The following is a 15,924-nucleotide window of genomic DNA, read 5'->3' on the forward strand; positions in this document are numbered from 1 at the left end:
ACATGCAACAAAATCCCCACCTTTCATGCCGGACTTCTCCATAACCAACCTGACATACTGTCAATCTCTGAAACATGGTTAAAACCCTCCCTAAAAGATTCTGAAATAACCCCCCCCCAACTACAGTATCATTAAAAAAGACAGAACCCACAAAAAAGGTGGAGTTGCTCTCCTCTACTCTTCCTCCTTTTCAGTTACTCCATATACTAAGCCCATCCCCCAATTTGCCAATGCTGAGCTGTTTTTGGCTACACTCAAATTAAACAAGCATAAATCCATATGCATAGCCTCCCTCTATATCCTTCCTGGAGACAATACCCCTAATCCTTGAGGTTATTCTCTCTTGGTTCTTCACCAACGTAACCAATGAGACTATAATCTTAGGTGACGTAAATATTAATTGGTCCTCTATTCAATCCCCCAGCAACTCCTTAAACATAAACCTCTACAACTTTCACCAGCTTATCAACACCACAACCAAACCATCAAAAAAACTACTCTTCTGGAAGCATTCTTGACTGGATTCTGGTATCCCAACCACATCTGATCTCCAGTAGCGGTGCCCTCCCTGACTCCCTCAATGATGACTTTCCCATTTTCACTCATCGTCACATTCCTTCCCTACAACTGTCTCATACCACCATCTCTATACGCTCATTAAAACATTTCAACCCCAGCACCTTCTCTGACCTACTGAAACAATTCAACTGGAATCCTCTAAAAATTCTCCCCTTTGATGAGGCCATCACCTACTTTAATATGGCATTTCTAAACCTCCTAGACACCTTTGCCCCCTTGAAATCTAAAATAATTAAAAGCACTGTCCCCTGGCTATCTAAAGACACATTAGCAGTTATGCACCTCCATGATAAAGCCTTGAAACACCACCATAAAAATAAATCCCTTGTCACCCTAAATGAATACAAAATGCTCCACAACAAATTTAAGATGCTCATCACTTCAGATCCCAAATCCTACTATACCACACTCCAAAATAATCACAAGGCAAACCCTAGAAAATTCTGGGATAGTATCTCCACTCTCTTAAACCCAGGCAAAAAACAGAACCCTTGCCCTGACCACAATGCTTCTGATATCAACTTAGCCTCGCAATGTAACAACTTCTTCATTGACTCCATAACCAAATTGACATCATCCTTCTCAAAAAACCCTTCTTATTCAACCACACCTTCCACTATGTCCTCATCCTCAGATACTTCCACCTCCCACCTTCCTCACTTCTAAAACCCATCCCAGTATCAACTATAAAAAACTCATTCAGAAATTAAAACCATGCTCCAATTCCCCCGACAATATCCCTTCATTCTTCCTAAAGACAGCTGCAGATGCCGTTACCTTGCCCATCTGTATTCTTATAAACTGGTCCATCCAAGGCGGCTACGTACCCCAACTCTGGAAAAAAAGCCTACATAATTCCCCTCCACAAAGGAGGAAACAATAAATAATAACATCTCCAATTTTAGGCCTATCGCCATCTTATCTCCCATCTGTAAACTACTTGAAAAGTGTATCCACCTACAACTATTACCGTACCTCATTGACAATCACCTAACTCCCACACATGGATTCCGGCCTGGTCACAGTACTACCGCACTACTCTCCTTCCTTGAAACTGTAAATAAAGCCTGTGACTCCGGTTGTATTGTATCCACCCTTCCTCTAGACCTTTTCAAAGCTTTTGATACCATCTCACACCCTTTTCCTATCCATATTCTCTAACCTAAATCTGTCACCCCCCTTCTATCATCAACTGGTTTACTAGCTACCTTTCCAATAGGCAACATGCAGTCAAATGGAAGACAGCCATTTCCCCATTCCTCAACATTCCCACTGGTGTACCCCAGGGTTCCATTTTAGGTCCCCTACTGTTCAATATTTTCATAAATGACTTCTACCTTGTCATCCCTAATGCAAAAATCATCCAATATGCAGACGATTCAACAATTATCTGTTCTGCTAACTCCACTCCCACCCTCATAAAACTAGCCCAAGATGCGTTCTCATCCACTGAACAATGGATGCTAGATAACCACCTGGCACTTAATGCATCAGAAACCAAACTCATGATATTCACCCCTTCCAAAACTACAACTATCAACATTAATTCATTCTCCATAACCAGTCAGAATAACACTCTTAGGTAATAAGTACTCTTAGGGGTACTCTATAACCAGCTCAAATTTGATACCCATATACATATAAATATCAAAAAAACACACCAGAAACTTGGTATGTTCTACCGCCACATTTGCTACCTTACTCCATCTACACAATTCCTTCTCACTACCACATATCTCATTCCCTTCTCTCCTTTATGGTGCCCCACTTTTAACCAACCTGCAATCTTCTATTAAAACAAAACTCTCTTCTTGCTATAACAAAATTGCCAAACTCGCCACTGGACACAAATCCTCCACTCACCACTGTATTGCCCTCCATAATCTAAACTGGCTAGAGATGCCCAACTACCTTATCTACCTCTCAATTAATCCTTGCTCAGAAACTCATTTTCAGTCCCTCTCTCTGCCCCCTCCCTTGACTCAACATTTAAAATGCATCAACCTAACAGACTCCTAAGAACCAATGCTCAGAATCTGATTGAACTTCACAAGCCTGCTCGTCCTGCAGGCAAACTCCTACTTTCTTTTTCCTTGGCACTAAAACAAGTAGGTTGGCAGAAGTGTAAAGAAATTCTGTATGTTCTAATGCAGAACAGTAAAGGGAGTCATGGTGGATGGAAATTATATGTATAATACACGTACACCACAATGGAAAGTCTTGTATATCACAGTACGTGAACTCCCGTCATAAATTAGTAATGTGCTGAATAATTTTGTTAAAAAAAACATTAGCTCAGCATGCAAAGCAGACTGAAGATTTGCAAAGTTTATTTTGACTTATTTTTCAGTCTGAAAGTTATACTAGTTAGTTTCAATGTGGATGAGTAACTTTAGATTCACAAACAGATTACTTAGTACATAATTTAATTAGCTAATATATACCAAGACAGCTATATCCAGATTACACTTTGAATTAGTGCAAAAGATCATTGACAAAGGGCGCGTGGTATGGCGGTAGCGTTGTTATCTCACAGCAAGAGGTTCTCCTGTTCAATTCTCGGTTGGGCTTGGGTTGGGCTTGGGAGTGCCTTCTGTGTGGAGTCTGCATGTCCTCCCTGCGGTTGGGTAGCATTCGAAAGACATGCGTGTGTAAATGGGCGTGCCTTCATTGAAGGTTGAGCTGGCATCTCGACATTTCGTAAAAAATCTACTGCCAATCATTAGCAGACCGGAGTTCTGCTATGGCGACCCCTTACTGGGAAAAGCCGAAAGACAAACAACAACAACAACATCACTGACAAAGGGCGTAATTCCAAAACAGTTGCTTTCACTGTATGGGACCACTTACACAGAGCAGGTCTTTTGGAATCTGGTACCCTGTTTAAGCCTGTTTACAAAAGAGGCCTCGCACAGAAGTAAGTCATTTACATTGACAGCAAGACTTTTCAGAATCAGGGTAGACTCTCACCAAGTATACTGGAATCTGGCCCAGTAGGAATATGCTTTTTATGGCTAGATGTCTACTTTCCCCAATTTCAACATTCCCAAAACAAAATTAGTTCTGCAGCATAAAAGGTGTTTAAAATTGCACACAGTAATATTTATTTTTGATAATTTATTCCATTTACTACTGAGTTTGAATTTATTTGTATAAGTTTATTTTTCACTTATGTAATAACTTAAGTTTAGTTGGTCAGAAATTACATATACATTGCTTAAATTACTTGATATCATTACATGCTGTAGGGCTTATGACAATTTGTGAAGCAGTGAAACACTTTCAAATTGGTAATGAAAGGAATTAAAAAGCAAGATTAAAATCTTTATAATGAAACATCAGTTTATTAAATAATCCAATTACAAGAAAATGTGTATCAATACTCTAGACTTAAGACTCGAAGCACACTTAAGAGAAAAAGTAACAAGTTCCTCCTTTTCATATCATAAAGCCTTCAAAGAGGACCAGCAATTCTAATAATTCATGCAATAACTAGGTTACAAAAAGGATCAGGTGAATAATAAAGACAATATTAAATAAGAACATGTGACTAACAAAATACTAAACGTGCCTTTTTTCTATATACCTTTATGTGATATTTAGTTTTCTTCTTAGTGTTTTTATGACAATGCATGTTTTGGCATTTTTCTTCTGTACTGGTACATGCTGTACATGAAAACTGTTTCTTGGTTCATCATGAAGCAGACCCTAAGGATTGTTTTCATAATTGTTTTTGTTTACAACTGGTACATTTTCTTGTGCTTTTATTTTTGCAGATGGTTCATCTATTTTCTTTTGTGATCGTTTAAAAAAAGAAGTTATGTACTCACCATAACGTTCCATTCTGTGTTGTCTATTTTCATTCAACCTCAAAGAATGGGTCTCAAATCTGATGTCGGATCCAACTTGGACACAAATTAACTGTTTCTTGGTTCATCATGCAGCAGACCAAGGACTACCTTCATAACTGATTTTGTTTATAACAGCTCATAGAAACCTTCAATCTTGAGCTCTTCCCTACACACAATGCATTGCTGCCCTGACACTTCAGACTACATCTATAGCTTTAGAGACTCTGATATTTTATATATATATATATATATATATATATATATATATATATATATATATACAAACATACATACATATGTATATGTGTGTATGTATATATATATATATATATATATATATATATATATATATATAAAATTTGCATTCACACATGAAGAACTTGACTTATCTAGATAGGGAAAAAAGTTAGCCAACACATGCGTTACGAAGATCAGACTGATATCAAGAGACATACAGTGTCTCCTCACACATGTCCTCCTGAAGGAGGGCATCAACAAAATAAAAGGCTGGAGGGAGGGGAGTTGAGGCTGAATGAAAATAAACACCACAAATGGAACGTTATGATAAATACATACAACTTCTTTATCTGATGACAATTTTCATTCATCCTGAATGAATGGGACAGAGTCCCCAGCTGCCTTGAGCCTTGGATGGACCCTACGGAGGGACATGCTGGAGAACAGTCGAGCCAAATGCAAACCTGCTCCTTGAGACCATATCCAGTTTGCAGTGATTGATAAAGGTGTGTGGATTTGACCATGTAGCAGCTGCACAGATGTCCACAGAAGCCATGGACTGGAAAAAAATGTAGTCTCTGCAGACCCAGTAGAATGTTCCTCTACAAAAACAAGTTAAGGCCCAATCAATTGTGTACAAGCCATTCACTTAGCTATTGTCACCTTTTTACCAGGCTGACAAAAATTACAGTGTGCAAAGGAAATAAAAAGCTGGTCTGACTTCCTAAAACCTTTAGTCAGATGTAAACAGAAGCGTAATTGTCTTTGCACATCCAATGAATGGAGTACAAACTCTCCTTTGCTACTGTAGTTTGGAAAAAAATATTGCTAGGTTGATGGCCTGATTAGTACTGCATTCTGACACTATCTTCAGTAGAAAGGAAGCATTGGTATCTAAAGAAACTCTGTCCTTATGAAAGATGAGGTAAGGGGGGTTTGAGGACAACGCCAGAATTTCTGAAACTCTTCTGGCTGAGGTTATGGCTTCTAGAAAGGTAATCTTCCAAGAAAGGAAATTCCAAGTCAGACTTCGCTACTGGCTCAAAGTGGGGTTGAGTTGCAGCCTGGAGGACAAAATTTAAGTCCCAAGGGGAGACGGGATCTTTCAATGAGGGTCTCAGTAGTAGTCTACCTTTTAGAAATACTTTACAAATTTTCACTGAGGCTAATGGAGAATCCGAAACTCCTACATGAAAATTTGAAATCGCTGCCTATTGTATTTTAATAGTAGATGCACTTGCTCCTTTGTTAAACATCTCTGCTAGAAATTGCAGGACTGCATAAATGGGAGCTGTAAGGGGTTCTATGTCATTTTGCTCACCCCAGATAACAAACCTCTTCCACTTACTTTTGTACAACTTCTAGTAGATGGTTTATGGTATAACAGGATGGAGTTAACTGGTGAAGACAGCATATATTGCCTGGCTATCATTCATATTAGGAAACCATGCGGTTATTTTGAGACTTATCAGATCCGGATGAGACAGAAGGTCTGGAGTTGGATCCAGAATCCATGGGGATGACAGGTGAGGCAACAAGAAGGGAAACCACACTTGTCGAGGCCAGTAAAGAGCAATGAGGATTACTCTGGTCTTCAGTCTGAATGTTTTCTGTAAAAACTTGGGAATCAAGGGAGTTGGGGGATAGGCATATAACAGACCAGGGGGCCAATCATGAAGAGCATCCCTCAGTGACTCCCTCCAGGGGGTGATTAGGGCAAAGAAGCTGCTGCATTTGTTGTTCAAGGGGGATAGAAATAGGTCTCTGCAGGGCTGGCCCCACCAACAATCATCTCCGCTACTCAGTGGCTGAGAGGCCACTCATGAGGTAACAGAATGGGCGTGCTGAGTTTGTCTGCTATTATGTTGGGCTTCCCCAAAATGTGCAAGTTGGTCTCCTGAGGGACCAAGTGCCTTAGGCAGTCTTTCCCAGATAATGTCCCCCCTCCCCATCTGGAAAGCGTCCATGGTCACTACAGCTTTGAGATGGGGTAGGGTGAACAGGCGACCTAGTTGAGGATGATCTGACCTAATCCACCATGCAAGGTAGTCCTTGCAAGTTTGAGTTATCCTTATCTTTGAAGACACAGGGTGAGTAAGGTAGGACCACTGGTTTAGCAACATCCACTGCAGAACTCTCATATGGCACATCGCTAGGGGTACCACAGTAATAACTAAAAAAATCTAGCCAAGCTAGACTTTCCTCTGTGTGATTCCTTAAAACGTCTTGCATTAGAGGTAACATGGAACATATGCAAATGATCCCTTAAGGACAGTGTGTTTCAGCTATATGGCAGTTCTGAATGTCCACAATTTTATTTTTTCCTTTTCAAGTCTGTTATCGACAAATTCAGGCCAATAAAGCCTGGAATTTGTGGATGTGGTGCTCAACCCAACTGTACAAGAGACCACGTCTTATCTAAAAGACTGTTGGACTTTTTTGGATGAACTGCGGAGGCCTCCTATTCCAAACGGTGACTGCCTTCTAGTGACCCTTAATGTAGTGGCTCTCTATTCAAATATTCCCCACTTTGAAGGTCACCAACTTACCAAGAAATTCTTGCTGGAATACGCAGTGATAAGTTACAGTAGAATTGTTATCTGTGAGTTGATTTCAGTTTTTCTGCACAGCAATTTCTTCCATTTCAACAGTCACATTTTTCATCAACAGAGATTTTATTTATATATATATATATATATATATATATATATATATATATATATATATATATATATATATATATATATATATATATATGCGGTGGTGGTGCTGCGGTAGCGTTGTCGCCTCACAGTAAGACACTGTCCGGTTCGATTCTCAGCTAGAGCGTCTTCTGTGTGGAGACATGCGTGAATGGGCATACCTTCGTTGAAGGTTGTGTGTCAGGGCTGGTAACTCAGCACGTAAAAATCAACTACCAATCATTAGCAGACCGGAGTTCCGCTGTGGCGACCCTAACCGGGAAAAGCCGAAAGAAGACTACTATATATATATATCTATATATATAGATATATATCTATATCTATCTATATCTATATCTATACCTATATATATATATATATATATATATATATATATATATCTATATATATCTAATCTATATATATCTATATATATATGTGTGTGAACGACTAACCCAAAAATGAAAGAACGCTGAGTCCACGGACTCTGAAGACGCCAATGATTCACCAATACTGAACGGACATCTAGTAGTTGGACTATACTGCAATTGTATAAATGTACACCAACCACTCAGTTGACAAATTCTTCAATTTAATGACATATTATGAAGAATAATGATATTCTAATTATAAAGGTAACAATGAATTTATGTCAACTGAGTGGCTGGTATACATTTATACAATTGCAGTATAGTCCAACTACTAGACGTCCGTTCAGTATTGGTGAATCATTGGCGTCTTCAGAGTCCGTGGACTCAGCGTTCTTTCATTTTTGGGTTAGTTGTTCACAGTCATACGGAGCGCTTTCTTTTGTTGGTTTTATATATATATATATATATATATATATGGTAGGTAAAATATTCTAATAATAGCAAGAGATGCCAGCAATGGTTTTGGAAATAGTACAGAGAAACGGTAGCTCAAAGGACAATGAAAGCTAAACTAGCTTACAGAAAGTGGCAGGGAGGAAGATAAACTCGAATAAGTCCAAGAAATGCTTGTGAGTAAAGGGATCTATGTATGAATTGGCAGCAAATGAGATTTGAGGTATGTTAAGTGACGGGACATTACGGGTAAAGCGAGGAGCTTGAGAGTTTAGGATATGAAGATCTGGCAGAAGTGGCAGAGTTAGATCCAAACCCATCAGCTGAGCAATGAATGAAAAGGCCATTATCAGATTTAGCCAAGGTGTGCATAAATCTAGAAATGTCCATAGAGTTAACATGCAAGACATCATGGTCAGCAGGTTATACCCACCCTTCTAGCCTTATAATAGATTTTCTTAATGTTATTATTTCGAGAATCTACACAAAACTCCTATTCTGCCATTTTACCTGAAAACAAAAATAGCAGGTCTTAAAGTGTTGACAGAAAATCCTAGCAATGTCTGTTGACAGCACAGACTATCTGACAGAAGCCAAGAGTACAGCACATCCTACAGTGTATTCTGATATCACATAAGCAATTAAAAGGGAACTGGTTTGAGCTTGTATCTCAATGCTATCTTTTTACAGGCTAAAGAGGCAATGTCATGAATTCACCCCCCCGCATGAGAAATAGCTTTGTAGAAAGAAGGATGAGTTTTACAGCCAGCCTTTGGTGAACTACTGGTCCCAGGATTGATTAAAGTGATCTGAGGAAACAGCCATGTCTAAATTTGCATCAGTTGTACATTTGCCTGGAAAACGAATTATTACATACATGCACAGCATCAAAGGGGACAATAACTTTTTTTTTCTGGGCGTGCAAGACTCCAGTTTTGTGTGCACACATTTGAGGGTAAAGGGGCGACATTCGGATGAGCTGCAGAGTTCATGGGTTTAGATGCTAATTCTGGTTTATATACTAATTTACTTTTAAAGCTTATAGGAAATGCTGAATGAAATGTTGTTTTAGTCAGGACAGCACAAGATACAGGTTTAAATGCAAATCTTGAGTTTCTGAGTTCCTCATGCATGACATAACTGACTTCAAGATCATGTTCTTTCCCAGCTATATCAGAGTCAGCTGCAAGCCAAATGTTGACTGACTTATTAAGTGCACTGCTGAGTTTATTTCTATCTGAATTCCCATCACAAGCTGAGAAAGTCAAACTTGTGTGCAGGGAAATCACTTTTAAAACGAACATTTTAAGACAATGTAGAAAACTAATTTTACCTTAAGAAGCCAAGTGAGTACAGAGTCTCGGTAAGGCACAAATTTGCTCTTCCCCTTCCCTGATGACTGATCTGCCAGTGCAGAAATGACGAGACCTAGTGTTGTGAGGGACCTAGAAGTAGAAATGCAAAACATTTACATTACCCAAAATGGGAAATGCATTATTTTTCACCCTAAACTGCATGGTCATTTTGATCCATACTCTTGTAAGCATGCAGTAAAAAAAGTTAGGTACTCACCATAATGTTCCATCTCCGTTGTTGCTCTTGTTCATTCTTGACAGTTGAGATTCAGTTCTGATCCTCGGAACCAGCTCAGCTGTTATACAGCTTGCACCAGCCAAAAACTCTCGAGCCAAGTCTCTACCCACAATGCCTGTGTATGTTACCTCAGATCGTGTGTGCAATTACAGCAAGATGAAGTATACATATGACAGGAAGCCATGTCCAAGGTAAATACCCTAATGCCAGCCCAGGACAAGGGTACGAATCTCCAGGAAATCTTGAAGGAGGGGGAAGCAGCTGAAGTAGCAAAAATTCTGGTTGAGTGAGCCTTTACAGGCGCAGGTATTTTACAATTGTGAGCTTGAGGAAGTGCAGGTCCAGGTGTGACAGCCCTTGGGGGTGTGAAAGAAGACCTGGAATTGTGTCCAGAATCCAAGGCCGATGAACCAAGTGAAACCATAGGAAGGGAAACCAAACTTGCCTGGGCTAGAATGGGGCACTGAGGATTACTGTGGAATACAACCTCTAGGCTTTCTTCAGAAAAAGGGGAATGAGGGTTAGGGGAGAAAAATGCATAATGGAAACCCGGGGCCAATCTAGGAGGATACTGTCTCTCAGTGACTCTCCCTATGGAGAGAGTAGGGCAAAGTATGCACTGCACTTCTTGTTTACTGGGGAGGCAAAAAGGTCTCAGCAAGGCTCACCCCATTGGCAGAATATTTGTTTTGCCACTTTGGGATTTAGAGACCACTTGTGTGGCAGTAGGATGCATCTGCTCAACTTGTCCGCTATCACTTTGCAACTCCCGGGGATGTGCTTTGCCACAAGAAAGTGGTTGGAAGAATTCACCCATTGCCAAACTCAGAGAGCTTCCCGGCAGATGGGGTAGGATTTTGTTCCCCCTTGTCTGTTGCTGTACTAGACTACCAATATGTTGTCTGACTGGATTGCAAATGTTCCCAGAGGGAGAGCATTTTGGAAGTCTTGCAATGCTAGGAGCATTGATGCGCAAGTTGGTCTCTTGAGGAGACCAAGTGCCTTGGACTTTCTTTCCCAGATAATGCCCCCCATCCCATCTCGGAGGCATTCGTGGTCACTATGGCCTTGGGCTGAGGGAAAACAAAGGGCCGTCCCATAAGGATCTCTTCTGACTCCATCCACCAAGACAGATCTTTCCTGCAAGTTTCCATTATTAACATTGGATGACTTAATGAATGAGCAAGGATGGACCATTGCGAATTTAGAAGTCAATGAAGTATTCTCATGTGAAACTGTTACATGGGATCTAGGGTGATAGCTGCTGCCATGGAACCCAGGGTTTGACGAACAAAAAGAGCGGGCACTTTTCATTTCGATAAAATGGATCAGACTTGGCATCTTATCTTCTGTAGTCTGTGAAGGGGTAGAGGAGACATGCGAGAAACTGTATCGAGTCATGCCTCGGTGTACTCAAAGTCTTGAGTGGGGGACAGCTGAAACTTCTCATAGTTCACTGCCATTCCCAGGGACTAGAAGAAAGATATGATGAACTATAAGTTTTGTGTCAGTAAATGCCTGGTGGGAGCAGTGAGGAGCCAGTCGACTAAATAAGGAAACACCCAGAATCCATTTAATCTCATGCAGGCTGTGATGGCAGCATACATTTGGTGTGAACACCCTGCGGGCCGTGGTGAGACCAAATGGCAGCACTCTGAACTGGTAATGACTGGCTCCTAGCCGAAAGCAGAGGAACCTTGACAGCTTGTCCATGTTTATGTGATAATATGCATCTTGAAGGTCTACAGAGGACATCCACTTGTCTTTCTCTAGAAAGGGGAGACCAGACTGAACCCCATCTGGAAACATCCCTTCATTACAAGAGATGTTCTCCAGTACAGATCCTGAAACCTGTGTCCTAACCCAAAAGGGAACTACGTGGTCTGAAAACATTGGATCCACTTGCACATACCCCTTCAGAATAAGTCTGCCTTTGTTCAGGGGCAACACCAGTGATACAGGGCTTGCAAGGTTGGAGTAGGAAGGAAGCCAGCTGCCAGGCTATGGTATTCGTGTGATGTCTTTTAGTCAAAAAATGCTACAGATGAGTATGATGCTTACTGATGACGCAGGACAACTGTTTTTCATTACCAGCAAAAGGTCTGAGAGGTATGGGAATTACAAAAATAGAAGGAGCCACACCAACTTCTCTGAAATGTGTGACCTTCACAGTAGGAATTTCTTGAGAGCATGAAGGTTATACAAACATATGCAGGAGCCCCCTGCAAATGCTTACAAACTGGCATACTACACTGGTGACAATATCAAAAACAATGAGGCCTGGTTTTCTTCAAATGGTGAGATCCCCTCCACAAAAATAAATAAATAAAACAGACATTCAAGTTTGGGAGGGACAAGCAAAGCTGCACCTTATCAGAAATGACATCCTTTCTCAGCACAAAATTGACAAGGTCTGCAAAACTATGCACTCCCTGTCCAAGGGAAATACCAGCCTTGTAACCTTGCCTCTCTTGCATTATCTGCATTTCTCCATGGGAGAACCTTTTCTTCCTACCTTTACTTGTGGAATGCTGTCAGGTTGCAGGAGGAACAGATGCCCATTGGACCAGCCTTCTATATGTCCGAAAGGGGCAGAGATTAAAGGTCCTGCAGTACTCCTGACTACTTGATCTTCACCCATGCAAAAGCACTGTAGGTGGTAGATGACCTGTTAGGAGGCTTAATAAGTAACATGCAGCCAAAGCGGATGCAACCTAAACTCCGTCAGGTCAACAATCTGAATGCTCCCTCTAGGTTAAATCTGTCCACCACAGCATGCAAATCACTGAAATTAACTCATTAGCTTTAAAGCTATATAGCCATGAGCCCATCCCTGTGGCAAATAGAGATGAAGCCCTGACTGTGACCCTGAAAATAGGTGTTCCATTAGCAACACAGGAGCAGGGCTGGTCAAGTGGGGAGGATGGGTATGAATGCCTATTACACCTCTGTCCATCCAGTGTGTGTGTATGTGCACGCACATGTGATGTACACTGCCTCTAGTAAGCCTGTGCTGCATATGTGAGATTTGCACAGGGACTGGGGGTACAATTGCAGTACTGCACGTACCTCCTTTGAGGAACCTACTGCAGATCTTACACAGCTGCCAATGGAAAGAAGTCAGGATGTCTGTGTTAATGACTGGACATGGCCTGCTCACTACCACCTGACCTTTGCCTTGTAAGAGAGCGCGTTGATGTGTTTGCATGAATTAAGGGAATTAAGGTCTTTCACCTTTTTGGGGGTTAGGCCCAGCTCTTGCCTCTAAGAGGAATGAGCTACTATCTCTTGGGTCTGTCTTGCAGAAGCCCTTTAAGCCTGGTAACATGGACTCATAGCAGAAATGGATGGGATACATTTGAAGAGGGAGGGAACTACTGGAAGGCTCCTGTAGAAAGGGAGGGGGTGGGAAGAAACTGTATACCCATTAGGAAAAACTTTCTCTTGCAGGTATACTTTTTGGTGATGCTTTCTGGGAACATAACAGGCCAAGAAGAAAAATCACAAAAAAACAGCCAAACAGCAACAGTAAAAAGACGAACAGCAATAAATCAAGGTTGAGCAAGAGAGAGAGATAAAAAGGCCTCATATCTGGGGTATCCAACTACTTTCGCAAGTAGCCTGAATGGTAGCTATGCACTCTTGTAACAAGAAAGTGCCTCGTTCTTGTGGCAAAAAAGGAAATAAAGACCTCAAATACTGCTCTCCCTATTTAATAGATGAACTTCATGATATTCTGAGAGAATGGGGAGAAGAAGCTTTGCAGAGGGACATGTAAATGCTCTGAAAATCTGGCCAGAAGTACTGACATCTACCTGCGGCTACCTGCTACATACAGAAAGTTATACTACAGCAAAAATCATTGAGAGAGATTAACCCTTATGTATACCCTTAAGGATAACAGCATACCCCACAGAGCATGTATCAGGCTTAAAGAAAGGAAATTTCTTAGACTAACTTAAGGTTATAGAAAATGGAAATACTGCATTAAGCATGGGCAATTTAAAGTGTGTGCATGTTGGGGGGACTTGTGACCTAGGAATGAACACAAAAATGTGATCAAAATGTATATAAAGTTTACAATGTATCAGAAAATGTGAACAGATTAATCAGAGAAACAAGGAGCAATTATAGGAAGTTTAAACAAAATGTCAACTACAGATGTAGAAGAAATGCATTTAACAGAATTTGAATGATAAAAACCATAAAAGTTCAACTAGAAAAGAAAAAGCAGCAAATGCAATGTGTGCAAAATTCCGTCTCTGTGTCTTGGGAATTCACCTCTATTCAACGCTCATAACAGTCCACAACACCTTCAATGAAACCAAGTAGAAGTGAACAAAAGTTTATTGTAATGCCAACAAACAAAGAATGGTTAAGCGCTTTCACTTGAATAAAACAAGCTTCCTTAGAACACCATAGCTTGCATCACAGTTGTTTAAATAACTTTTTTGGCGTCAAAATTCAGTTTGAAATTTTAAAGCTATACACACATCCTTGACCATTGTTCTCTATTCATAAAATATTAAATATTCATATTATTTCTAAAAGCAATGTTACGTATAATATGTGTTGATAAAGTGAAGTTAAAAAACTGAAAAAATGTTAACAAAAACATTTACATTTAGATCATATCAAAACATGTTTAAAAACATATAACAATATACCTAATAGATAGTTCATTTTAAGACCAATAGTGGTTTGACAGATACAGTGTCATTTAAACCTGGTATAGTGGAAGCATCCGTATTATATTTGCCACCAAAATTCTTTATATAATAATAAATTATTAAAGTCACCCCCTCTGTTATTGGTGTGCACAATGTCCACTATACCAAAATTAAAATAATGTTTGTCACCATATTGTTTAATATGTTTATACAAAGCATTTTTTTCATCCTTCCTTCTGATGCTATAAAGGTGAGAGTATATACGTTTATTTAAACTCCTTTGAGTCTTACCTATATAGAATCCTGAACATGTTCTACAGATGGCAATATACACCACCATTTTAGTTGTACAGTTGCCCCCACAGAATTTAATTCTAGTGTGTTTGTTATTATCCAATTTCACACGGTCTCCCTGAAATATAGTGTGACATTGTTTACATGCCCCACATTTTGCAGTTTTCATGTATTCTGTCTTCTTAATAAAGATACCCTTCTCTAAAATAGATTTTATGTTGGCCCCTACCTTATAAACAAACCTTGGGCATTCACCTAATGCGGGTGCTATATCTTGATCAGCAGATATTATATGCTAGTTGTTCATTAAAATCTTCTTAACTTTACCTGAATATATGCCAAATTCCAAAATGCAAGATTTACCAAAAATGCAAGTTTCAGACTTCATATCATGCAATGTATCCACAGTCGAAACAATAGCTGTCCTATATTTTTCACCCAACAAAGGCTTGTACTGGTTACCCCATTTCCTCACAACATAATTACTTACATTTTCCATAACTCTAACGTCATAGCCTCTGTCCTTAAATAAGGACGTAATAAATTTCACCTCATCCAACATGTCCTCATACCGTGAGGTCATCCTAACTGGTCTAATAAGCTGACCCTTATATATATTCGTGAATTGTTTCTTCGGATGGTAGCTAGAATATTCCAAATAACTATTTGAAAAAGTGTTCTTTCTATAAATTTTGGATTTAAACTCATCCCGTTTTTGACACAAATGTGTCTAAATAAGCCACACCTTCGTGACTGCTAGAGGAGGTAAATTTTAAAAAATTACTGCTACTATTGATGTATTGTAAAAATAATGCTAGCTGTTGTTCTCCACCATCCCAAATCAAATATATGTCATCAAGGTATCTGACGTAATATTTTATGTATGTCATAAAGTGACTATCTAAAATAGTCCTCTCTTCCCATTCAAGCAGGACCAAGTTGGCGTATATGGGAGCACAAGCTGCTCCCATAGCTACGCCTTTGGTCTGCTTGTAATATTCTCCCTCAAATATAATGTAATTATGTTCGAGAACCAGGGACAACATATCCGTAAGAAGACAGATGGTGTCCCATTGGATATCTGTATGTTTTCTTATACTCGTAGCAAAAGCTGATAGACCATCTTCTTTTGGTATACAAGAAAATAAATCTATGACATCAACAGTCACAAATATCAGATCTGAACTGGATAGGT

The 15,924-nt window shown here is 39.8% G+C and overlaps 1 protein-coding gene across 1 annotated transcript in view; it reads right to left on the reverse strand.

Annotated features, from left to right (window-relative positions):
• LOC122796959 (kinesin-like protein KIF13A) overlaps positions 1-15,924 on the reverse strand; it is a 1,146,649-nt gene that overhangs the window by 48,521 nt on the left and 1,082,204 nt on the right. Inside the window, exon 10 of the mRNA XM_044065733.1 lies at positions 9,506-9,617. Within this exon, the coding sequence (XP_043921668.1) occupies positions 9,506-9,617 (112 nt within the window). The remainder of the gene's footprint in view (positions 1-9,505; positions 9,618-15,924) is intronic.

The sequence above is a fragment of the Protopterus annectens genome, chromosome 3.part0, assembly GCF_019279795.1.
Source record: "Protopterus annectens isolate FY-2018-M chromosome 3.part0, PAN1.0, whole genome shotgun sequence".
In the NCBI taxonomy this organism is placed as follows: Eukaryota; Metazoa; Chordata; order Ceratodontiformes; family Protopteridae; genus Protopterus; species Protopterus annectens.